This window comes from Carassius auratus, chromosome 8 (genome assembly GCF_003368295.1).
Source record: "Carassius auratus strain Wakin chromosome 8, ASM336829v1, whole genome shotgun sequence".
NCBI lineage: Eukaryota > Metazoa > Chordata > Actinopteri > Cypriniformes > Cyprinidae > Carassius > Carassius auratus.
Window position 1 is genome coordinate 18,974,602 of NC_039250.1, and position 26,028 is coordinate 19,000,629.

Here is a 26,028-nt window from a genome sequence, read left to right on the forward strand (position 1 = left end):
TAGATTTGTTTTAATATAGATAGATAGATGGATAGATAGATACAGTCAGAAGATAGATAGATACAAGCATAAGATAGATAGAAAGATTAGTTTTAATATAGATAGATAGAAAGATAGATTTAGATAGATAGATTAGGTTTAATATAGATAGATGAGTTTGATGATAGATAGATGGATAGATAGATTAGTTTTAGTATAGATAGATAGATTGATAGATAGATTAGTTGTAATATAGATAGATAGATGAGTTTGAAGATAAATAGATAGATAGATAGATGAGTTTGAATATAGATAGATAGATAGATGAGTTTGAATATAGATAGATAGATAGATGAGTTTGAATATAGATAGATAGATAGATAGATAGATAGATAGATAGATAGATAGATAGATAGATAGATAGATAGATAGATAGATAGATAGATAGATAGATAGATGAGTTTGAATGATTTTGAATGGGTTAGTAATAGTACATAGAAGGGAAGTCTGATTGAATCTAATGGGCTTCAGTGTGTTTAGATTTGAATTTTTGACAGTTGGAGTTCACGGAATGTTCAGATGAGCAGAGGCTTTTCAATGTAAGTCTATGGGAGTTTTTATGATTTTTAATCTTCATTTTTATGAAAACCGTAAGTCCAATCAGTTAGAAAAGATATAGCACACCCGGCGAGATCAGTCTGAAGAGCTGGGCCGAGTTTGGAGTCTGTAGAGTTAAAGCTCTAGGAGGAGTAGCAGTCAGAAATTTTAGTCTCAGAAAAAGAAGAATAATAATAAGTTTAAGACGGATTTCAGTAAGTTGGCTCTCTCAAGCCAACTTAATAAGTGAGACTGACGTTTGCCGCGGTTTGGAAAAAAGAAAGAAAACATGACTTTATAAATCTGCGAATATCGCATTTTGCGTAAAATAAAAAAAATACTTTTCAATATCAACCAGAAACAATACTGATTTTGGTGGAAACAATTATTATTATTTTTTTAAATTATCACATTTTGGAACTACTACAAGTATGGTTTAGGTAACTTACACTTTAAATATCTCAAAGATCGTTATTATTCAAAGAGCATATAATCCTCATCAATAGTGACATTAAAACACATTTTAGGCTTAATATTAAGGAATGTTTATTGTGTACAAGTAGTACTCCAAGTAGAGTTTAAGTATAATTTTCATATAATTAAGTCTCGAGCGATATGTCAGTAAATATGTTAATAGATTTGAACTATACTTAGTATGAAATAAATGTATTTTAAATATTATTTCTTTTTTACTAAGGTAGTTATATTAATGAAACAATGAAAATATCAAATTTATCTTGTTCTTGTTATTTCTACTGGAAAACAAGGCAAAATACTAATTAAGGCGAGGTTTTTTTTCAAGTGTATTGGGTTTGGGTGCTGTTGACACACAATCACAGTCAGTGCTGCTTTCATAGGGCAGACCTGCCCTCATATGGTCCATAATTCACAGAAGTCTTGCCTTCCCCGTGGTGATGAGTGAACCCCGATGCCACTGAAACTGAGAGACTTATATCACCTGAACTACAGAGCCGATGTGTGTTTACCGCCATGTGTCCCATGTCATCATTTATCATCCTCCAACAGCGTAGATACCCTGAGATCTGCCAGGTTCAAAGACAAAGAGCTTTGACTGTTTTGGACGTCTACCCTGAGGCAAAGTTTACCGGTGGGACAAAAAAGCCCTGATAAAGACAATAATGGAGAGAAAGACACAAGTGTAACCCAAGTACCCCAGGCCGGGTGTTATGCCATCTGTCAATGCCAGAGTCTGTTTTTACAAGGCTGTGGTCAGACAGCATAAAAAGCCCAGAAGCAGTAAAACTGCCACAGAAATCACACTCTGTGTTTTAATAATGCCACTTAGGCACAGACTCTTGTGCTTAAGAATAACAGGGAGTGAATGGTGTGCATTCTTCCACACGAGACCCTCCACGGGGCAAAGGTTCGAGGGGAACCAACGCTTGAGGTTTTAAAGAGGGAGAGCATCTCTGTTTCCAAGGTTTTGCGGCAGATGAAAGTTAAGCTCTGCTTTGAGAAATCTGCATCAGCGCACTAGACTGTCTCTAGGTTTTTATGTATCAATTTAACTGTACTTTTATAACAAATGCTTTGCATTGCTTTGTCCTTCATCAGTTCATTTGTGTCCTTCAACATTTCTGGCTCAATTTCAACACTTTTTAAGCTTGGTGAAGAAGCCTCTCGGTACTTAGTGACACAGCATATTAACAGTAATCTCTGAGATATGGGACTTGTAATTGAAGTTTATTTCCAGTGAAGTGGGAGTGAGTAGAAGACATCACCTAATATCATTTGAATGCTTGCAGTTTTAGATTCCTAATTTAATATTCCTACTGTTACATTAACAATGGCAGGATACTGAAGCTCCAGAGGGACGCAGAGTGAGCACTTTTCACAAAAAACATACATTTATTATCCCATTACTTATTTAAAAAAAATATTAGAGCCATAAATCATGTCTTTTGTAGTGATAACCGTTAGATACACAAGATTTACCATAGACTTGGAAAGTGACAGTAAAGAACACAGGAATAAATTCCTATATTGAATAAAATACATTGAAATAGAAAACGGTTAATTTAATTATAATACTATTTCACTGATTTTACTGTATAATATTTCAGTTGTATCTTTTTGATGAAATACATGCTGCCCTGGTGAGCATACTTTTAAAACGGTCATGTATGACACATGAACTGTTATCAAACTATTTAAATGTCTTAAAATGGACACCTGGAGAGTCATTTGAGCACTTCATTGTTCATCATGGAAAGACAAGTAAATAATCCCATTCTATGTTTTAAAAAAGTTGCTAATGCTATGCAGCTAGTGAAATGTCAATTTGAATGTCATTTAAACATTTATTTGGAAATAGCACTTTCTCTAGCATTTTGTCAAATTGCAAATGTTTTTGTAAAACAAAATGTCAATCAGTGACAGCAGGGTGAGCTTTTTCACACTGTATTTTTCTGTATTATGCAAGCCATTTCATAAACTAATTTTATTTGAGAAAATACATGGAATATTTGTACTTTTAAAGGTCCATTTGTCTCTCGAGACAAGACAAGTAAACTGCAAAGAAAAACTGAAACCAAAAGTTGACATTTAAGGCACCTAAACAATATTTTCCCTAAGTTTTTATCTAAGGTTCACGTTGATGGTCATCTTTGTTTATATGGCTTAATTTGTGTCAGGGAAAAACCTGACTTACAGAACGTATTTTTAGAACGTTATTTTAGATTCATATTCCAGACACGCTTGAAACACAGACACACACTGAGTGAATGAAAGGTGAAAGAACATTTGGCCTTTTTCCTGTGTTTGTGGAACATGTCACTGGTTTCCTATGTGATTTTACTCCAAAACTACTCACTCAGTCTCAATGAACGTAAAACTTTATGTCAGAACATTGTTAGTCTAATTGGAGGGAATTTCCCCTGTACAAAATATCACACACTGCCCTTTTGCAGTCCCTGTTTGAACCGAATTCCTTCATACAAATAAAGTACTTTTTCTCTGTTTTATGGCACTGTAGGTGCTTGCAAAAGCACCTAAAGAAATAGGTCACTCATACATGAAAAATCTGACTTTAATTACTTACCCTTATGTTGTTAGAAACTTGTACAACTCTGTGAAACAAAACTAGGAGAAATATTGAATATTACACTTGCACTTGCTGCTTGTATTTTTCCATACAATTACAATGAATTGTACTGAAGCTTTCAAGCCTGAAAAGAACCTAAAGGCACATACAATACACACAATAGACGTTAATGTATAGCGTCAGAAGACATGAAATATGGAGCATGAGTTGTATGGACCTCTTTTATGTTACTTTAGGGTGCTTTTGGTTATTTTAGAGCTTAACAGTCTTAAGTCTCCATTCACTCTCATTATATTGAAAGAGTTATTCTTTAAAAATCCACCTTTTGTGTTCCACAAAAGAAAGTCATACAGGTTTGGGGTAACATGGGGGTGAGTAAACAATGACAGAACTTTAAGTTTTGGCTGAACTATCCCAGTAGATGCAAGCATTGGTTTGCCTGAAGCTTGTGTAGGAATAACAGTGGCAGGGTGTGTCTGTGTGTGTCTGTGTGTGTGAGCCTTCTTTCACTTTCCACAAACAGAAACATAATCTCAGCACCTATGAGTCACTGTACTTTACCCACCACATCATCCTCTTGCTCTTAGCTTTTCCTCCCTCTTTACACAGGGTCGGGGAAGTAATAAAATCTGTTTGTCCTCTCTGCAAATTTAGAGAGAGTCTGAATCGTGTCTTTTTTGACTTTCGTTGAAAGGGTTTTTGGAGACGATCAAGTATTTTATTAAGATTACTTTGTTAAAAGTGGTGGGATGCTGCACCGATGACTAAAACGGAGGCGATTGAGATGAATTAAGGCAAAGGAAAGCTTTCCTGATTTAAAAGTAAATCATTTTTCATTAAAGCTCCTCGCTCTGTTTATTTGCGTGCTGCTAACTTTTCCATGGCTTTAATGGACAGTGCATGAAAAGAGTCTTTTATGTGGAGAGAAATGAAAAAAGCAGTGGAAAACCAAACACACAGTCTGCCCAGAGTGACTGCATGTGTGCAGCTGTGCTCTTGGAGGGAGTCTTACAGTGGACGGGACATCCACACGGCTCACAGAGGCAAGTGTGTTAATGGCAAATGATGAATTTTGTGGTTTTCTGTTTGATTTGGCCCTAATGAAAAATAATGAATTCAGGGTTGGAAGATAATTAGGCCTTGAGCAAGTGATGAAAGCCTTGTTGACATTATCACACAAGTGTTTCTAGCTTGTGATCTCAGCAAACGTCCACTTTGTTTTGTTCCATCTGTGTGTATTTGTTCTTGAAGTGAGGTGTTCACCTTTGCTTTCTGATGTCAATGACATATAAGATTGTTTATGACATATAAAATTGTTTATTTTTTTAACATCAGGTTCTTAGAAATCTATTATTTGTTCAATGGTCTTGAATCTAAAATGTAAATTTAATGACTCCAAATGTCATGATGAATTCCCAGCTAGTGAAACTGAAAAATAAAATAAAAATCCTTACATCTGGTATACATATGAATGTGTACATATGAAAAAATAATACCTAGTTCAGAAATATCATTACATTTTGGGGTGTTCCACCACATGATATTTGAATAAACTAACCTTGCTTCGTCTAATTTGGGAATACACTGTCAATATATTGTCTGAAAATGTAATGTGATATTTTAAGATTTTCTGACACATAGTCATGAGGATAAATCATGTTATCATTTCCTGTTTTATGCTTCTGAATGGTAGTCACACAACGTCTTTTGATTTAGTGGTTTTCAAAATTAGTTAAAATCTTGCTAGCAGAAAAGCTGCATTTGAGTCATTGTATGCATGCATTTTTTTAATGTATTTTAGAGTTATCTAATTAATAGGACAAAAAAAGACCCAAAAACCTTCTTGACACCAAAATCCTTGGCTTCAACCAAGTGACGGAAAACCCCGTTTAGCGTTTTGCAGAGTGATGTATTGTGAAAGGGTGTTTCCCCCGGATAGCTGATCACCTCGCTTTCTTTTCTGCCCTGTTTTTGACAAGACGAGTGGACTTGGGCACTGCGGAACTGTTTGTTCCCTGTGTGGAAAAGTTTTTATTGCCATCCCGAGACAATTGCTATTCCCTGAAGCAAATTGAGTGTGGAGGAGGGCTTTCGTCTCCCCTATATCTTTTATGACTCTAAATTCCTCTCGTCTTTCAAAGGCGGCGGATCCGATGATCTTGGGTGGGCCCTTGAATGGCTCTTAATGACAGAGCGGAGGCTGAAATCATCCAAAAGTGAGAAGTCTTTGCTTTCCACCACATTAATTCTTCACAGCGGATTTGAGCAGGGTAACAGTTGACCATTGCCACTTCTTCTTCAAAGCGGGATGACTTTATTAGGTTTCTCGTGGTCAAATTATTGTCATTTTGCTTTCATTTGACACAGTTATTTTGTCCCGGGTTCTGGTTCGTTTGAGGCCACAGAGCAGTCAAGAGTGAAATAGTTCCCTCTTTCAGTAATGTAGACAAATATAGTTCTTATTTTGGTTAGGCGGGGTGCAGCATTACATTTCCTAACCATTTTAGGGAAGGATATTTCAACGGATCAAGTCGATGATAAAGTTGCATCCATAGTAGTGATTTGAAAATACTGATGATAATGATTTTTCCTTCCTTCATTCACCATATTAAGGTGTAACTAATTTAATACAGCATGAGCTGTGAATGAGAGATGTCCCAGGCTACGCAGCGGTGTGTGTGTGTGTGTGTGTGTGTGTGCGGGTTTGGCCGGACCGAGAAAGGGAAGTGGCACAGGAGGGAGGAGACTGTGCATCACTGCTCTACAGATCCTGATGTGATAATGGAGTAATAATAGCAGGCCTGCCACCACCCATCTCCTACCTCATCACTCTTTCTGCCTGCTCTCTCTCGCTTTCTGTCTACGTGTCCCTCGCTCGCTCACTCCACCATTTCCTTTTTCCTGTTTCTTTCTCCATCTCCAGCCGCATCAGTTTCTCTCTGCAGAAATGCTACAGTAAAAACCTGCTCATCCATTAACTAAGTTACTTTACCTTGTTGTAGTGAAGAATTATATTAGATTTATGTATTTTTTCCAAAAATATTGTAGAAAATGTGTTTTAGATTTGTATAGGCTGTATTTGATGTAATCAATAATCTTATTTAACGGTATAAACCTTATTTTATTATAGAAAATAATGTTTATATATTATATTTAACAAAAAAAACAAAACAAAAATACTTAAATTTACTAAACAAGTAAAATATATTAGGAAATATTTTAAATATATTTTAATTGTTTAGTAAAATATTGTTTTATTAATATGAAATGAATTAATATGAGATCAGTAATGGCATATATAATTCTGAAGTATAAATATGCAGGGAAGGATCCTGTAACATCTGAACATTATCACTATTTTCCAGTGAATTTCTGGCAACCACAGCTGAAATTTTTCTTTTTTTAATCAATTTGAACCAGATTTCTGACTTGAGATAATAGCAGCAGGACAGAATTTCCTCCTGTCTTCCTTTTCACCCACACCAGCCAATAATATAAGCATGCTTTCAGGTCAGCGATATTCTTGATTATTTTGCTGTGACTCACGTTGTGTCTATATAAACGTTAGTCGCCATGTGTTATGAAGATGACTCATAATTTCTTTCATTGCTTTCAATGGGTAGCACATTTTTTTTATAATCTCACAGCAATGTACGACACATGGGGCTTTTCATTTCTACCTGTCCGAGACTGTTGTGGCTTGTTTCTTTGTACAGTTGCTTGCAAGTTATGTTTTAGTGACTGAAACATGGCTTAAAACAAGAGTAAGCAGGCTAGGAATTAAAAAAGAAACGTAATCCCCTGTAAATTTAGCGATTTCATGCAATAACTGGTTTAGGCCTGATTTCCATACTGCAAGATGGGACTTTAAAGCATCTTTCCATTGCTCAAATCCCAAAGCATTCCTTCCCTCCATTAGCTGTCTATACTCTAGAAACCATTATGCAGGCTTTACTTTTTGGAGAAGAGAGAAATGTGATTTTCCTCTTATTCTGAAGATTATCAGAGGAGCTCTTTTAATGGCGGGAGGTTTAATATGCACAATATGTTATTTCCTCTCGCTCTCGTTCTACCTCGCTGGAATGCTCTTCCCACTCCGAGCTATTGCTTGAGCTTCTCTTTTCCTGCTCGGCTCTCTGATAGTCTTCAAAGACAGCATTGACGTCTTATTCAACCTTCTGAAAATGCCATCATTCTTCATGGATAGTATTTGAAGCTTGTAAATAATTTTGTGGTGTGGTTTATATGAGCTTTTGTCTACATGTCGTATTGCCTAATTAAATTATGATCTTAAAAAAAAAACACATTGAAAATATGGGATGCTAAATTAAAAAGAATAAATAAATAAATAAATAATACACTATTTCTAGGTCACTAATAAAATACATTTTGACTTTCTAAATGTCTATTTTTTTTTTTTTTTTTTTTGGTTTAATCTGACATTACAATTCGATTCTGTAATTTGCAATGTTAAAATATATTTTTTTAATACAAATATAAATATACTATATGAACTACAGTTCATACGTTTGAAGAGGTTTTTTTAATGTTTTTGAAGGAAATTCAGTTATTCTTACCGAGATTGCATTTATTTGATTAAACAGATATTATTACAATTTTAAATTACATTTTTTTTTTATATACTTTAAAAGTAAATGTAGTCTTGTGATGTCACGCTGAATTCAGCACGCATTATTCCAGTTTTCACTGTCACATGGTGCTCAAGAAGCATACCTTTTTATTATCAATTCTGAAAACACCTTTTTTTTGGAAGCTTGTGTACATTTATTTCAGGATTCTTTGATGAATAGAAAGTTCAAAACAACATTTATTTGTAACATTTATTATAAAATTATAAATGTCTTCACTCTGCTCGTATAATATATGTACAGTATATTCTATTCTGGACCCCACTGTGTATGTTACTTACTATATGAAAATATTCAAAACCATTTTGTGTTTCTGTTTCAGTTGAGTCCAGAACAGCTGGTTCTTCTTTTGGAGTTTCTTCTTGAGGAACCAATGCTAAGTCTGTCCACGCTGAGACTCCTTCAGACCACTTATAACCTACAGGCCCAGGATGCTGAGGTAACCAACACTCATACATTTATTTCCACACCACACCGTCACTACTGCTTATACATCTATCGAGACTGTCTACTATTTTGTGGTCTCATCAATTACATTGAATTCTTGGTTGAGACAGTCAGGAAACTAAAAACATCTGTTTTATGTCTTCAGCGCAGTCATGTTATTGCCTATTAGTGTCTTAGTAGTTCATAGTTGTTGAAGACTGATCCCTTTCTTTGTAATCTTTTCAATGTTAAAATAGTGTATTCTATGCAGAGATGTGTAACCATTTTTAGGAGTTTGGGGGCGGAGCGTTCAGAAGAACTATTTGAAAAAAAAAAACAATCATTATTTTTCATTACGTTGCACAGGAAAAACGTTTTTAATCCCTTCATTTGTTTTGCTGTTTCCTCTCCACACCTTTTCAAATATTGACTAGAGGCAGGCTGAACTCATTCGTCTCCACCAACACCTCTTATGTTCACAGCTGAAAAACCACACCAATCCATCAGTCTTATCATTTTATGTCGCTCTCATTCTAGAGCTTGTATAATGTAACACCAATACCACTGACATTTACTCTTTTACCCTGCTGGATAAGTTGCTTGCCTTTATTTGTAAGTAATCTCATCATTCTGTTTAAGATAGCGAGGTTTCGAAAATATCATGTCTACTTGAATTCCCTGAAACGTCCTCTTGCTTGGCCGTATCAGACGAGCACGAGAGAAGCTATCTGATTTCTCTCAGATTATGTGGTGAGTTTTCTTCTTAAAACTTACAGGGGTTTCGGGCCAAACGCTAACCTCTGTGGTATTTGCCTCCTGATTCAATTACTGTCCCGGCAGCCAATTAGGCCACTTTGTGATTCTTAGTCAATTCAGAGGAGGCCAGCTTCTGTTTGGGAGCTAAATTTGGCAGGCCAGCAGTGACCTAACACAGCGTTCTTTTGAAATGAAGCACTATTTGGCAGCGTGAAAGATGTAAGATAATATGAAATGGTGACCACAGTAAGTCGCAGACGACCACAGTTAGTTTCAAACTGAGGCCCAATGGGAGGTTTTCATCAAAACCTTCCAGGAAAAACAAAAGGCCCTCTAAAAATAAATCAGGTTATTACTACCACGTGCCCCTCCCTCCCTCCGTCCCACCCGCTCTCTGGCTTCTTTTCTCCGCTGCTGCTCCCAGGCTCCGATGGTCATCTTTTCTTTCAGATTTAATTCTCCTAGCCATTTTTTTACCATCCTGAAGCACCATCACCATTTAGCATTCAATTTTCCTGTTGTGAATTGCTGTCGACACATAATTTTCATGTTTTAAGATAGACGCGAATCCTTATTAGCTGTGCATAATTATTAGCGCTGCATGAAAATTGCTTTAAGGTCACAATAAAGTTGAAAGGTGTGGTCGGCGCCACTCTGTCTGTGTGGGTCATGACTGGGCGTTGTTCTAACATAAGAAATGAATCACTGGATATTTCATAATTAGTGGTGCTTGCAAAGGCAAGCATGGCCATTAATATTGCTCACAGTAAGGGTTAGGGATTTAAACAAACCCCTAACCCTGAGTATCAAAGGCAACTCGTCATGACTCGTCTACAGACATGAATTATGTCTCTGAGTGTGTGGCTTGTTGAAGAGACGTGTGCTGTTTACTTCTGTAAAGCCATCAGACTTATAATTTTCACCTGGCATGCAGTAAATGGGTGGAAACTTCCTGTAGACTTACTTTGATTGAGGGTTCTGAGCCATACTTAGAGATCAGAATATCACTGAGAACTGGGAATGGGATCTCTTGACTGAACCTGGACAAAAAAAGAAAAGAAAAAAAAAAAGTTTGCCCAGAACACCTTAGCAACGGCATAGAGATGGTCCTGGAAATCACCTACAGTACCTTATTGTGGTAGTTTTGCACAGGCAAGCGCCACTTAATTTTTTTTGTCAGAATTTCATGGTTTTCCGAGTTGCTTTATTTAAAGTCAACCAGCTGAAACTATCACTTGTTTACATTTGAGACTATTTTGTTTATATTTAAAGGGATAGTCAACTCTGAAAATCCAGTCATTATTACTTACCCTCATGTCGTTCCAAATCCGTAAGACCCGTGTTCATCTTTGTAACACAAATTAAGATATTTCTGATGATATCTGAGAGCTTTCTTACCCTCCATTGAGAGCAACACAACTGGCACATTCAAGGCCCAGAAAGGTAGTAAGGACATGGTTAAAATAATCCATTTGACATCAGTGATTCAACCACAATTTTATGATGCTACGAGAATAGTTTTTGTGTACAAAGAAAACAAAAATAATGACTTTATTCAACAATTTATTTTCTTCAAAGTCAGTCTATGATGCATGTTCATGACAGTACTAAAAATATCCTAATTTGTGTTCCGAAGATGAACGAAGGTCTTACGGGTTTGGAACGATTTTGTTGAACTATCCCTTTAAAATGAATTATAACACTATGGTGCATTTAGAAAAATACTAGCAGGTCAAATTTAGGGCACAGGTTTTAGTTAATACGCCTTCAGTACAGCCTGCATTCCATTACACAATATAGTACTTCACAAACCTGCGTAGGAGTTTTTCAGATGTTTGGACAGTATTTGGGATGGATTCCGCTTAGATTAAGCATGCCAATCAGGAGAGAATAGCACCTCTCACTCCTTGGTTTGTCATGTGTGCAGTGTATTTCGTGCGAGCACAGGCAAAAGCGTGAGGGCTAAGCATTGTGGTATGCTGTTTCATGTGAGGACTCGTGTGTGTGTGTGTGTGTGTGTGTGTGTGTGTGTGTGTGTGTGTGTGTGTGTGTATTGCGCGTGTGAGTGCGAGTACCATCTGTCGGTCAGGCACACAGAACGCATTGTATCTCAGCTACTCTCAAAGCCCAGTCACAAAGTTCACACGGACAACCATCCAGGAAGAGAGCGATTGATAAAAGGCATATCAGAAATCTGGATGTGCATTGTGTGTGCCTGCAGCCAGGACAAAACCACATGAATCCAAACATGGGATGCTTGATAAGAGATCAGATGACTCCCGTTTCAGCTGAAAAGCATATTATTGGAATCTGACCAATATGAAACATTGACATTAAACACTTTTTCGATTAGCACATATACTGAAGTATTTGTTAACAAAACCTGTTATCCACACATTTTCAAACAGGTTGCACTTATTTATGATCATTCAGATATTAAACATGCTGATATCAACATTTGCATTTCTAATGAACCGTGCCTTTTTTTTCACGTTTCTTTGAGTAAACAGAACATTCCAAAGAACATATTTTACAGTATTAACATAAATGTATTGTAATGTAAAAGTCATTGCTGTCCCTTTTGATCTTTTTTAAGTTAAAAGCAATTTTATAGTGAAGTCAAGTCACTGTTATTTATATAGCTCTTTTTACAAAGCAGATTGTGTCAAAGCAGCTTTACAGTATTAAAGAGGGAAATAGTGTGTCGAAATAGTGAGCCGTATAATGTAAATATATAAAAAGGTTTTAAAAAATTACTTAAAGATTTCGCTCTTAGATGAGAGCTCATCTTCATGAGAATGTGTTTGCATCTGTACAGTTCCAGAAAGTCCTTATATGGTGATTTGAGCATGTTAAGAATTGGGCATGTTAGTTTTCATGTAGTGAAATGGTTATTGGGCTTAATGTTATTAAACCCAATAACCATTTCACTACATGAAAGCTACCAGAAAGCACAATCAATATTAACCAAATAACTTTAATTGTACAGTAATTAAACTCACAGAGACTTCTGGAATGGTCTGTTCCCAGGGCAATGTGACCCACTGCAAGTGTTACAACATTTAAGGGTTGCACCTTTGGCGTATTAATAAATATTGCATAACTGGTGATAAATGTCTAGAGGTATTTATCTGGTTTGAATGGAGCCTCTGTAGTCTCACCATCTGCTGTATCAGGAAGTCCGTGTAAGGCTGGCGTATCTTTATATCTCAATGTGCGCGTATCATGTCACCATGTGTCCAACATGGCTTAACCTACTTGTTTTAAAAGGCACGTATTGGGATATTAGCTTGTGCATGATATAAGCTTGTGCATGCATGGTTACAGGTTTTTCATAATTGAAATTATGTGCATGTGTGCCATTGTGCCCTCCCCTGTGCCCCGTATACACCCAGCAGCTGCAGAGGGGATCAGAGTTGAGCTGCGTTCCTGGGGAGACCCCTGAGGCAGGACAGCTGCAGTGTGCCTGCCTGCGTCTCTCTCTCTCTCTCTCTCTCCCTCTCTCCAGAGACGCAGTAATTACACGGGACATTCCACAATTTATTATTGCAAGCATACGTGTACATGCACACAGAAACGCAATCACTGATGCTCAAGGCATGTAGCTTCAGTCTGCTGTGGGCACACGGGATTCAGCCAGTAGAGATCTGGCATGAGCTTGATTTAGTGGAACAGTGCACCCAAAAATGTATGTTTTGTCATTATCTGTTCACCCTGATGTCTTTTGAAATTTGCATAATTTTACAGAATGCCCCAGCTGCTCTTTTCCACACGTGTAAGGGGTGTCCCCGACTAAGGATTTTCATAGTCGAATCGGAATTTTCAAATCTTGCCGATATTCAACTGATAGTCGAATCAAATGTTTGGGGGCGGGGCAAAATACATTAACAAGAGTCAAGACAGTCATTCGATTAACATAATTACTGATGTTAACACACAGGGAAAATGTGTAACGAATACCTTGCAGATATAAACGGGGTAAATAATGTTTTACGTTTTGATGAACAGATAGATAGCTAACACTTAACGTCAGTGAAACCAAAACAATTAACAATTTTATTATTATTATTTATTTTTTACACTGTTGCTCTGCTCTCATTATAACGTTATTCTAACATGTTAGCAGTTAATGTTGTTCTGCATTTCTGTTTTGAGCTGTGCACGCTGAAGATGACCAGTAGAGTGACGCATTTAATAGCAAGTTTTTAATCAATGGAATCAATCAACACATAATTTCATATAGAATAGGCTTCGTTATTTATACAACATAATGTTAATATTAAGACTTCTAGGCTATTTGCAAAAAGGGCCCGAATGCACGTGAACATATCTGCGGGGCTCTGAATGAACTCCTTTTGTGGACGCGTTCTTCGCAGCTAAACTCTAAAAATTCACAGCATTTTATTATAATGGTCTTCTCATTAAAATAGCATGTATATAACAGTCCCAGTAATAGTTATTAATATTCTGCATTGTAGTTTGACCTGCTCGTGCTGTGCGCTGAAGAGATATCACTGTCGTACTACAATGAAGCATCTTATTTCAGGTAAATAATATATTCACGATTTTGCTTGACATTACTCACAAAGCTGTGGTTCTCTCGGTTGGTTGTGCATCTTTTTCTTCCACACTTTTTCCTTCCACTCAAGTTTCTTTTAACATGCTTGGATACAGCACTCTGTGAACAACCAGCTTCTTTGGCAATGAATGTTTGTGGCTTACCCTCCTTGTGAAGGGTGTCAATGATTGTCTTCTGGAGAACTGTCTGATCAGTAGTCTTCCCCATGATTGTGAACCAAACTGAGAGACCATTTTGAAGGATCAGGAAACCTTTGCAGGTGTTTTGAGTTTATTAGCTGATTGACATGTCACCATATTCTAATTTGTGTAACATTATAAATGTATATAGTGTTATTTTAATCAATTTATTGTTAAAAAGTGTTAATTTAAAAAAACTACAAATCATACATGAAAGCGACATGACATTCAGCCAAGTATGGTGACCCATACTCAGAATTTGTGCTCTGCATTTAACCCATCCGAAGTGCACACACACAGAGCAGTGAACAAACACACACACACACACTGTGAGCACACACCCGGAGCAGTGGGCAGCCATTTATGCTGCGGCGCCCGGGGAGCAGTTGGGGGTTCGATGCCTTGCTCAAGGGCACCTCAGTCGTGGTATTGAAGGTGGACAGAGAACTGTACATGCACTCCCCCCACCCCGGGACTCGAACTCACAACCTTTCGATTGGGAGTCCGACTCTCTAACCATTAGGCCACGACTTCCCATACATAAATGTTAAGTTAGCTTAATGTAAATGTGTGTATTATATATGTATAATATTTTTATAATGTATGAATGTATTACTTAAAAACATCAGTGTTCCATACTGTTCATATGCTGGGTTTAAAGTTTTTTGCAAGAAACGGACTGAAATGTTAGTAATTGGATGAACTATCCCTTTAAGCCATCAGATCATCATTTACACAATTTTCTTTCACATTCACCACCTACAGTACTTCTTAAATCCTTCCTCTTCCCGCCAGTTTTAATGAGTGAGCTACCTGATGCCTCGTGCGTATTGAGTTGATTGGATTCTTCAAGTGTCCTCAGGTTAGGTTAATGTAGGTCAGGCTGTCTGGTTGAACAAAATGTCTTCCTGTTGTGGGAGTTTAGATCAGTGTTGTCATTAACTCTACTATTACAACATCCTAGCGAGAGTAACCTTTCTCCCATACACACAGGTTTCTTGCTGTTTGTGTCTAGACGGATGCATACTAGGCCTGCTATTGTATCTGAATGATTTGCTAATTAGTGATGTATGTTTTCTCTAGTATGTGGCTGTCGTCACTGTGGCTTCTGTGGCTCTGTGACCTTGATGGGAAAGGGTTTTGTTCTTATTCTATGTGTTTATTTTTCTTTCACAAATTCACAAAGCCCAACCAGCCAGTTGTTCAGATTTCTACCTGCCTGCCAACATTTCCACTACAAATAAATAGCAACACTTTTGTGTCAATGGAAAAATGTTTGGTATGGTTATACATATTTATTTTGTAATAATAACTATTTTATTTTATTTTACTAAAAGCTGAATTTTCTTTATGACAACTGCATTAAGTATAAGTCAAGCCAGTCAGTTGATGAAAATATTGTTCCTCATTAATTCACTTTGCTGGTTTACCAACAGGAGGTACAGTACAACAGTAAAAACATTTTTAACTTAGCACTTGGCTGGTGTTAATTTTGTTCTTGTATTGATATGTGAAGTGAAAATGACTGAACATTGGAGACAGAAATCATGTCTGAGCAAACTTTTGCATGAAAAGCAGTTGATTAAAAATGCTTGACATAACATCTGACGTGTGAGAGGGAAAGAACAAAAGAACACAACAGCGATCAGCTGAAATGATAAGGTTTGCAGGCAGGTGAGGATAGAGGGGTGTTAATGGTGTTGGCAGGATAGAAGGAGAAAACTTCATTCCTCGTAAGCGCGGTGACATTTGTACATGTTGTTTAAATAGACAGTGATTTGTGACCGGAAGGCCCTTTGCAGTGCCACTGCTTCCTGTTGTTTTCCTGAGTCACTTCACACCTTGTCTTAAAGCAAACATTCTCGCACACTTGTACACAGACTCACACAATCTTACTTCATTAATCATTCAAATGTCTGCCACCTTCAGGCCCTGTGATCTCCCACTCATTCAGCTTCAATTAAACCCCTGCTGCGTGTGGGGGAGCCAAAGAGAGGCGTAAAGAGATGAAATGGGAACGACAGATTTCACTTAAAATCACTAATATCCTTATTATGATGCAGAACCATCATGTCCAGCCTCTGAATCCAGTGATTCACTTAAGCTAAATCAAAAGCATTTATGGCGTAATGTTAATTACCTCAAAAATCATTTTAACCTGTCCCTCATTTTCTTAAAGGGGACATAACAGACACAGTTTCACCCAATCTCATGTTAATCTTGAGTACTTCTAGAGTAGTACTGCATCCTTCATATCCCCAAAAAGTCTTTAGTTTTATCAAATTTATAAAAGAAAGATACAGCTTTATGATTCTTTCCGGAAAAAGCGCAGCTCTTGGAGGCGCGCCGTGGGAGCTAAATAGTGACGAACACTTGAGCACCGAATGCCAATAAAACAGACATTTGATGCCATTTAATTTACTGTCTGAAGTTCTGAATCATGACCGGGATCTTCTATAGACGGGACCGCTCCATCTTTCAGTATCAAACGATTTTGCAAATCCACTGTCGAACTGGGCCTTGTTTATAAAACGTTCGTCAACAAACACACTTGTGAAACATAGCTGCTCCAGAAAAACAAACTGGAGCTACTATCAAAAAGAAAAACTCTCAGAAACTTTTACGAACCCGCAAGAAAGATTTTTAGCACAGAAATACTATGTCATACGTCCAAATTGTTTTTTAAAATTTTGTCCATGCTTAGCATGAGAATCCAATTCTTTATCAGTGTAAACAACTCTGAACCCCCCTTAAAAAACTGGCTTAGGTTGCGTGTTCACCAAAGCAATTTTAGCCAGCTGAAAATGGCAAATGCTCTGCTGAAAACGCCCAGCTGTGAGCGCTTCTGCAGCACAGCATTGCGAATGAAATGTTTCATTATGTAGCTTTATTTTTAAAACAATAATAAGGAAATCCTGCAATTTCATTTGGTAAAGAGGTAAATACTCTGAGACAAGGAATATTAACTTCTCCTCCATTGTTGTTCAGTCATAGTAAAAGCAGGGTGTGGTGGTTGGTCTGTATTAATCCCACCCCTCCTCCACTGTGATTGGTTAGCTGACTAAAAAGTGACAGCGATGAGCACTGCGTTATACCCGAAGTTGTGCGTTTTTACCCGCAGTGCTCCCATTGAGAACAATTAAAAAATACCCTAGCCTCAGGAAAAAACGCGCTGGTGGACACGTGGCCTTAGTGATTCACTTACAATAGGAGTGATTTTAGTGTTAGAGAAATGACTTCACCTTTTTTGTAAATTATTGATTATTTTGATAATTGATTAATCGTTTGTTTTTGAAGTTAATCCTTAGAAGTAATCCTTGATCTTATTGAACAATTATTTTATCATACGTAATGTAATAGTATATGCATGCCCATTAGCATGGTCTATACTGCATAAGAGACAGTTATGCATTAAAATATGCATTAACATCATCCAAATTAGTCTTCATATTCTTAGTAATTTTATATCATTACACAAAAATAATTATGTGGATTAAATTAGACTGTAGAGGGTGCGATATTTCAGTATTAATCATGGAGCCCATGAAGTTTTCTTTTTTAAATTCTAAATCAAGTGCTCGATTTACTGTGACAGACCAAATTCCTCATTTCTTTTTATATTATTGGCATGACAAAATACCAAAACAACTTTGAATTTATGATTTAAACAACTTCACACATTTTTTTTACATTCTTTTATAAAATTGTAAGCTTCACTCAAACCTAAAAAACTTGCCCCTATCCAAAACCATTGTCTTACTGTAGTCTCTCTTACAGTTTGAGATTATTTTTATTATAATCAATATTATGCCACAAATGCTGCTGATTGAGCATGTACATAGAAAAATGAAATAATCTAACCTGAAATATTCCTTTAAATACAGTTGTCACTCCTAATACTTTTCAGTGTGACAGAGAAAGAGAAGTGTAATGAGATGTCCAGTGCACGTATGAGGTCAGGTTTTAGGCCGTGCTCATCCCTGCTGTTGTTAGGTCACTGTGAAGAAAGAGTTGAATGACAGCAGAGAACAAGAAGAGGAATGAGAGTGAGGGAGAGACAGAGCCAGTCTGTGATCTCTCCACTCTGCTGCTCTAACACAGCCTCCATTTATACACCAGAGAGAGAGAGAGAACATCGAACATAAACAGAGCACACACCTCCACTGACATGCGCTTGCCTCGACGTAAAACACACTGATTACAAATCCAGAGTCATGTGCTTTCCCAGATTTCCCCATATGCGTGATTCCCGCAGGGGGTGACGTCCCGTGAGCTCAGTGTTATTAGAGAGCTGTTGAGCTGCTTTCATCTTGTTTAATCACTTTCTATCCGTCTCTTTCTCATTAGGTGAAACATCGCTGGTGTGAACTTGCGGTCAAGCACAAACACACAGCGGCATACCGAGACGTTGAGCAGTTTCTGATCCATGACCAGGTACATGAGCAGTTCTCAGTGCTCTTGTTCCCAGACCTAATGAGCAGCCTTTTAAGGCATGTTCATGACACATTTCAGAAGTTATTTTCATTTGTCTTTTGATATATGTAACTTTTGCCAAAGACAGAATTAGAAAAGTCAATCCCAGAATACAGTGCAAAGATCTTGGTGAAAAATAAATAAACACATATTTACTTGATATAAATATATTTATATCATTAATAAAACAATAATGTATGTATGTATGCATATATATATATATATTGATTTATTAATTTATCCGTCATTTATAAGGTTACTTTTCAATCAGGTTGCTGCTTTGGAAGGGAGCTCACTAGGTTTAGAAACGAAACAGAGCTTAGATCTCTCTCTCATAAAGAACACTTTTTGATTCTAGTGTGTGTGTGTGTGTGTGTGTGTGTGTGTGTGTGTGTGTGGCAGGCCATGGGTGTGTATTTGTATGGTGAGCTGATGGTCCAGGAAGACGCCCGGCAGCAAGCACTAGCACGCCGTTGCCTTTCCATCATCAAAGATGAAATGGACCAATCAGCATGCAGAGTTGTGGAGGAAATGATTCTGTGAACTCAGTCAAATCAGGTAAGAGCGTCACATCCCTTCTAAGCTTTTTATAGTTTGAAGACAAGATAATTCAAAAATTGAATGGTCTCACTCTCAAAAAATGCTACAAAAGGCTTTTGGAAATCGAGAGATGTTTTACAATCAGCTCATGCCGTCTCAACTTGCACCGTCAACAGATTTTAATGGCTGAGTAACAGCGCCTCCCATTGCTTGGTTATTTTTGGACACATTTGACATAAAAATATAGCATATTATGTAAGAGTTGCTTTGAAGAAAAATGTCACTCAGTACCCGAGAGATGCAAAAGTCATTAAAAGCCCTTTTGTTTTTACTCTCCACATTATTAAAGATCCCCTCCCAGAGTCCTGGCCACCACCACATTCACATTCTTCCAGAAGCCCTCGTCTGCCTCTTCTGCACTTTTCCAGGAAGCCTGTCCAGATCTGTTTGTATTACGGTGAATGCGGAATGTGCTTCTCAAACAATTCCCAAGCACCAGAAAAGAAACGGGTCAGCATCTTTTTTCAGACGGGGCTTTAGGAGAGACGTGGGTCTTAATGCATCAAATTCTTTCCTCCACAAGGGAGGGATTCCCTTGGTCCACATAACAACTCCTAATTTGTTGCTTCCTTAAAAGCTGTGGTGGACTGATTTATGGTAGTAACCATGAGCAGAAGAAAGGGTAATTGTCTGGCTTTGAAGCTGTCTATCTCACCATCATGCCAAGATATTATTCTGTTTAACCGAGCGACACGCTGCTCATCAGACTTTGGGAAAGAGACGACTTATGGGCCCTGAGATAAATGCATTAGTCGTCCCGCACAGGCATTTTTGGTGAAGCTAAGGTGCTTTTAATCTGCCGGCAAGACAGTTTTATTTGTTTGGGGACTCAGAGGAGACGGGTGGCTTTTCCAAGACATTGTGGTTTATGTCACTTGACTTAGATGAATCACACCGGTCAAAACGATCATCCTCCAATTTGTGCTGCGCTAATGCAGCATTTTCATTCTCAAAGAGCCTGTTTGTCTTCAGAGGTCAGCGTCTAGCCGGTGTCAATAATTCTTCAGCACTCATTGGGCGTCTGGCTCACTCAGACGTGCTCTGAAATGTGCTAAATTCTGATAGTAGACTACACCTGTTGTTTTGAAACACGCCAAACAATGTCACGAAAAGCTATTAGGCCTGAATAATGGGTGTTGTGCTTTTCAGGTTTTTAATTTTGGGGGCTGTGGTGTGACACTTTTTTGTCTTGTTATTTAGAAATACTTTAAAAATGACATTTAGATATGATTATTCAAATACACCTATGCTGTGATCAGCACTTTTTTGTGCGCGCGTTAAAACTCGTTTGAAATATTTAATTTGTGGGATCTACATTTCAAAATGTCAAGGGGATGCAACTCATATCAAAATGCTCTAAAATTCTGTAAAAGATCAAATTTAATAACTGAAAAGAAAATCTTTAGGAGTTTTATATAAATAAACCTATATAACCTATATAAATAAAAGTGTTTTATTTTTATTTATATAAAGCTCTTCAAGATTTTCTTTTCAGTCATATATATATATATATATATATATATGCACACACACACACACACTATTTTCATACATATGAAAATTAGAAATGTTGAAGTAAAATTAAAATAAAATGTTGAAGTTGAAGTACTAAAAAACTAAAATAAAATGTCCAAAATAAATGAAGGCTAAATAGAAATGTGTGTTTTTCGACTGTGTGTATTAGATGGACAAAGCTGAATTTATAAATAAAACTATTAACTGAAAAAATTGTTGAAGTTATAATAAAATAACTAACTAAATTTCCAAAATAAAATAAAGTTAAATGGAAGAAGAAAAAAATAACAAAACCACAAAAAAACTAAAACTGAAAATTAAAAACAACTTAAATGAAAACTGAAAAAACAGTTTCTTTATTTTATTTTATTTTTTACTTTTCTTGAAAACAGTATAAAAGTAAAAAAAAAAAACATGAATACAAAGAGCACATTTAAAACTGGATTTTCATAGATTTTCCATTCTCTTTATCATATGCACTGTTACATATCATTGGTTCTTTTTTTGTGGAGTTTGAGAAAGCTGAAAGCCGTTTAAAAAAAAAAAAAAAAAAAAATCCAGTCAGTTTTCAAAATAAAAACTTTGAAAGTTCCCTTCATCCCTAGATGTTAAAAGCAGCCATAGTTCATGCCTTTCAGAAATACTCAGTGTGCCGATTACAATCGGTGTACTTCAGAAACAGTAAAAATATCCCACAAGTGTAAGAGAACTCCTGAGAAATGTGTCAGGGCTGAAATCCGAGCGGCTCCTCATAAGGGAGGGCTGGAGTCTCTGGAGTTTGGAGGCCTGTGAAATACGTCTTGATGGGGATAATGAGGGACATATCCGCGGCCCAGCCAAGCGTGCTCCATCACAGGAGAGCAAGACGATCTGCAGGTTTTGCCTTTCATGTTGCTGGCTGTGTGGGTTCCTGGCGTGCTGATTTGTGACTTAAGATAAAAATCACATTGCCAGGGATTACCACACAACCGCCGCTCGGACGGCTGCTATGGCAACCAGAGGCACCCTCTTAATGCAGCTCCAGAAAATAGAAATAAAAGAAGACATGGCTTTTCTCTGTGGGCCTCTGACAGGATGACAAGAAAAAAATGCAGAGGAGGAACGCTTCCCTGCCGACGAGCGGCGTGGGTGAAGGAGTGTCGAGGAGAGACTCTCAGAGCAGGTGCAGAGCTTAGCTGATTGGTGAACAGTGATTGAACTCTTTGTTCACAGTGGCTAAGTTCTGCACCTGATGAGAGGATGACAGGCGGAGAGAGGCCTCGGGGAATGGCTTTTCCCACTTTTCTTCATCTCGTTACAGATGCGAAGTGCTAAAAGTGTAATGATTGTACATTCGCATGTCAAAGAAGTATGCGAAACAGAAGATGGCATGAAAGACAAAGCTGGTGGAGCGTGTCTATAGTTTCGATTGTGGGTTAAGATTTACTATCAGCTTGCATCAGTGCAAACCCCCATTAGGCGTTTAATTACTAGTGTCAAGATTTACTAAAGACACACAGTGGGAAATTTGTGCTGAAAAGGTGTGGACAGTTATTTTTGTGACTCTCTTGTTGAATATGCGTTTGTAAGAGTTTCGATTGGTAAATTTATTGGAGGGGAGTATTTAAATGAATCGCACAACACAATTTATGCACGTCAGTTCACTGGTATTTGCGGCATTATTTAAGGCCCTACAAAAAGCATCTTAAAGCAGGCAGTTATTTGCACTGCTCGTAATAGATTGTGCTGGTCATTATGCATCTGTTGTTTAATATGCACTTTGTCAGTTAAATCACCCGCTGAATTTTCCCCTCCCAATGATGCTTTTATGGAATTGCGGTCTAATGCTAATTTACTCTGTTGAGTTAATCTGACCCAAAGTCTCTGCTTTCAGATGTCATCATTTTGTAAAGAAATTCACAAAAAAAATTTGGGGTGCTCTTTGAGCCATGTGTCATGACAGATCACTGTAGCGCCTTAGTTCATGCGGTGCGTGAACTCTAACGTTTCACTAGGTATAGCAAAAAATAAACATGAAAGAGCATCAGTAGGTCTAACATTAATCTACTCTCCTGTCTCCTTTGTTGGATGAAAACAGCAGATTATGCGTTATGATTGGTCAGATCGCCTGTCAATCAAACTCCCTGTGAAGGGTCAATTGACTAACTGCTCAAGAAAATTACGTCAGGACTAAGAATGCATGCGCTACAAAAAAGTATACTAATGGCAAAGTTTTTTCTTCAAGGATGCATTAAATTGATAAATTAGAGAAATTTTTCATTCTTACAAAAAAAAAATCAAATTTCAAATAAGGTTCTTTTGAACTTTCTATTTATCAAAGAATCCTGGATGAAATCAAAACAAAAATATTTAGCTGAACAAATGTTTTCAACATTGAAAATAAGTAAATCAGTATATTAAAATGATTTCTGAATGATCAAGTGACACCAAAGATTGAAAATTACAATATAAGAGTTATGTTACATTGTAATACTATTTCACAAAATTTTATTTAATTTTTTTAACTGTATTGTAGATCAAATAAATGCAGCCTTGGTAAGCAAAAAATAATGTCAGCTCTAATCTTTTGAAATGTTAGTTTAAGTGAATATGCTTCATTTCTTTTTTTTTTGTAAAAGGTGATGAATTGAGTTTTCCATACCCTTATTTTCCGCCCCTGTGGCTAATTTCCCAATTGCTTCATCAAAACATTTTCCAGCATATGGTGCTTTCAGATCATACTGAGAATTCATATACCATTGTGCAAACTTTCTTGGAAGGTCTCTGAAGTGAAATGAAACTTTATCGTAGCAGTGCGATACAACGTGGTTGCCTTCATAATGAGCTGATTGTGAGATCCCTTTCACGACAAGCATAAACTCTTGCCGAGAGCGCTCGGCTTGGCATGACAGATGAAGAGCAAGTGTGAGATAGTGGAGATGGCTGTAATGAGGACTGAAGAGAAACTGACTGAGCTAATGGAGCCCACAGTGAGATGAGGAGTTATCGACTTCTCCTTATACTCAAGTCTTCTAGCATCACTGTGTACCTCTACTGTGCAAAGAACAAAATAGTTCTCTTTCTCCTACTGCTGGGCCACAAAATCCAGAGCAAATTCTGGGAAATGTGGACGAGACATTGCCACACAGACCAAACATCTGCATCTCTGGACTTCAAAACCAGCTCCACTTTTAGCTTTGATGGGTGAAATGAAATGAAAGACGGCAATTGAGACAGGAAGTTGTTCTTTAAAGGACCTCTGCAGATTGAGTTAGCGGACGGCCAGCAGCCAGCATGCCGTCTTCTAAGTCATGACAGATGTAGGAGTTAAATATGAAGCTGTGGAGAAGCTGGCCATAAATGACTATATTTAGAAGCTGTTTAAAGATGCATTACCATCCATGGCTAGTAAAAATGGAATTAGTTGCACGGGGCTGTATTTAAAATGTCATTAGGAGATATTTTGTGGGAAATGAAGTGCTAAGCACCTTCAGCTGAAACGCATTATCACATATCTGATCCTTCCATCAAGTGGCCCATGCTGAAGTGTGAGAGATAGATGGACCTGGCCTCCCGTGCCTACTGAGCTGATTACAGTACTGTGGAAAACACTGGCTCAGTTCAGCAGGAACAGGAGTCTGGTCCACACACCCCCAACTCATCTTTGCTTCTACACACATGCATCTCAGTACACTTTAAGTGGGCATAGCTTGGAGACCAAATGTATACATCATTATTGTTATTGTTAAATAAAAGTCTGAAGCTGAAATAAAATATACATTTTAAGAAAAATTTAAACATAAAAGGTAACACTTTAGAATAGGGAACACATATTCATTATTAACTACGATTTCCCTCAAACTCCTAAATTGCTGCTTATTAATATTTAGCAAGGTAGTTGTTAGGTTTACTTATGGGGTAGGTTTAAGGGATTTAAAATATGGTCATGGAGAATAAGATATAAATATGAGGTTTATAAATACTAATAAACAGCCAGTATGCTAGTAATATGCATGTTAATAAGCAACTAGTTAATAGCAAGGATAGTTCCTTAAAATAAAGTGTTACCAAAGAAAATGAGAAATGTTCCTTTGCTAACTATCTGAAATAAAACAAGTTTAATTACTAAAACTAAAAAATATGTGGATCGTTGGACATACAATGTAAAACTATATTAGATTATATGTCCAACTATCCACGCATTTTAGAGTTTTAGTTTTAGTAATTAAACTTGTTTTCATTTAATATGAACTAATGAAAAGTTAAAAGGTAAATTTTGAAAAGATGTGTAAAAAAGTAAAAAAAAAAAAAAAATAATCATTTTTTGCCTAAACTTTAATATAAATAATTTGAATATAGTATCCCCATGCAGACTACAAAAATGGACACATATGCATAAATCAACCAAATAAAAACGAGGGGTTCAGAGTCCAGATATGATAAAATAATGACACATATTCCAAACAAGAATATTATAACTTTGCTGCATTTCAAGACAAAAATTATACTTATTCTTAAAATATATATATATATATATTGCATCTTTTATTACTTTTTAAAATCCTTTTTACGTACATTTCTTTTGTATAAATAAACTTGCCTTGATACATTATTTCTGATGTCATGACCATGAATCATAAGGTTTCCTGTCTTCTCTTTTGCAGGTTTCAGATCTCTCTGGTCTTCTCACATGCTCAACTCAGGGAAATCAAGCAGGATCTGACCGTCTACAGCTCACTGATGATCAGAGAGAACAAGGAATGGACTATTAAAAAAATAAAATAATCACACATTTAAGCTTCAATACATCAAATAAAGACTAGAATGTCATATTTAGTATTGTCAGAAATAAAAATGAAAACTGCACACAAATGTATGTGTCATTCTGAAGTCTTAAAGGGCTGGGTTACCTGGACTTCCACACCAAGGTACATCTTGTTTCCGTGCATGTTGTAGTCGACATCAGCGCTTTCTGAACTCGTTCACCCCGCGCCCACCATGTCAAGATCCAGGGTCACGATCAGATAGCAAGAAAATGTTTGGGGTAGAGATATGTGCTGATGACGCATGTTTATACACTAAATATGTCACCATATACTCACTGTTAGTGTTTTAAAGCGCTTCACACATTCAGGAACATTTCTGAGGTTAACATCACATGATTATAATTGTGGTCTCATATAATAGCCATTTATTTGTTCAACAAAAACTTAATATTAAGTAACTATGGAC

The 26,028-nt window shown here is 36.9% G+C and overlaps 1 protein-coding gene and 1 long non-coding RNA gene across 4 annotated transcripts in view; both read left to right on the forward strand.

Moving 5' to 3' along the window:
* aopep (aminopeptidase O (putative)) overlaps positions 1–25,662 on the forward strand; it is an 87,205-nt gene extending 61,543 nt beyond the window's left edge. Inside the window, exons 14-17 of one of the 3 annotated variants that reach the window (XM_026270060.1) lie at positions 8,612–8,728; positions 18,577–18,663; positions 19,105–19,260; positions 25,461–25,662. In XM_026270060.1, the coding sequence (XP_026125845.1) occupies positions 8,612–8,728; positions 18,577–18,663; positions 19,105–19,245 (345 nt within the window). In that variant the 3' untranslated portion in view covers positions 19,246–19,260; positions 25,461–25,662. Of the gene's footprint in view, positions 1–8,611; positions 8,729–18,576; positions 18,664–19,104; positions 19,261–19,591; positions 20,739–25,460 lie in introns of those variants that run through there. The other 2 variants (XM_026270061.1, XR_003292665.1) reach the window with 2 other exon arrangements.
* On the forward strand, positions 8,737–13,647 carry LOC113107503 (uncharacterized). The gene is made up of 3 exons (XR_003292666.1): positions 8,737–13,246; positions 13,371–13,373; positions 13,595–13,647. It is a non-coding gene; the product is annotated as an uncharacterized LOC113107503 (long non-coding RNA).
* Positions 25,663–26,028: the final 366 nt, after the last annotated feature.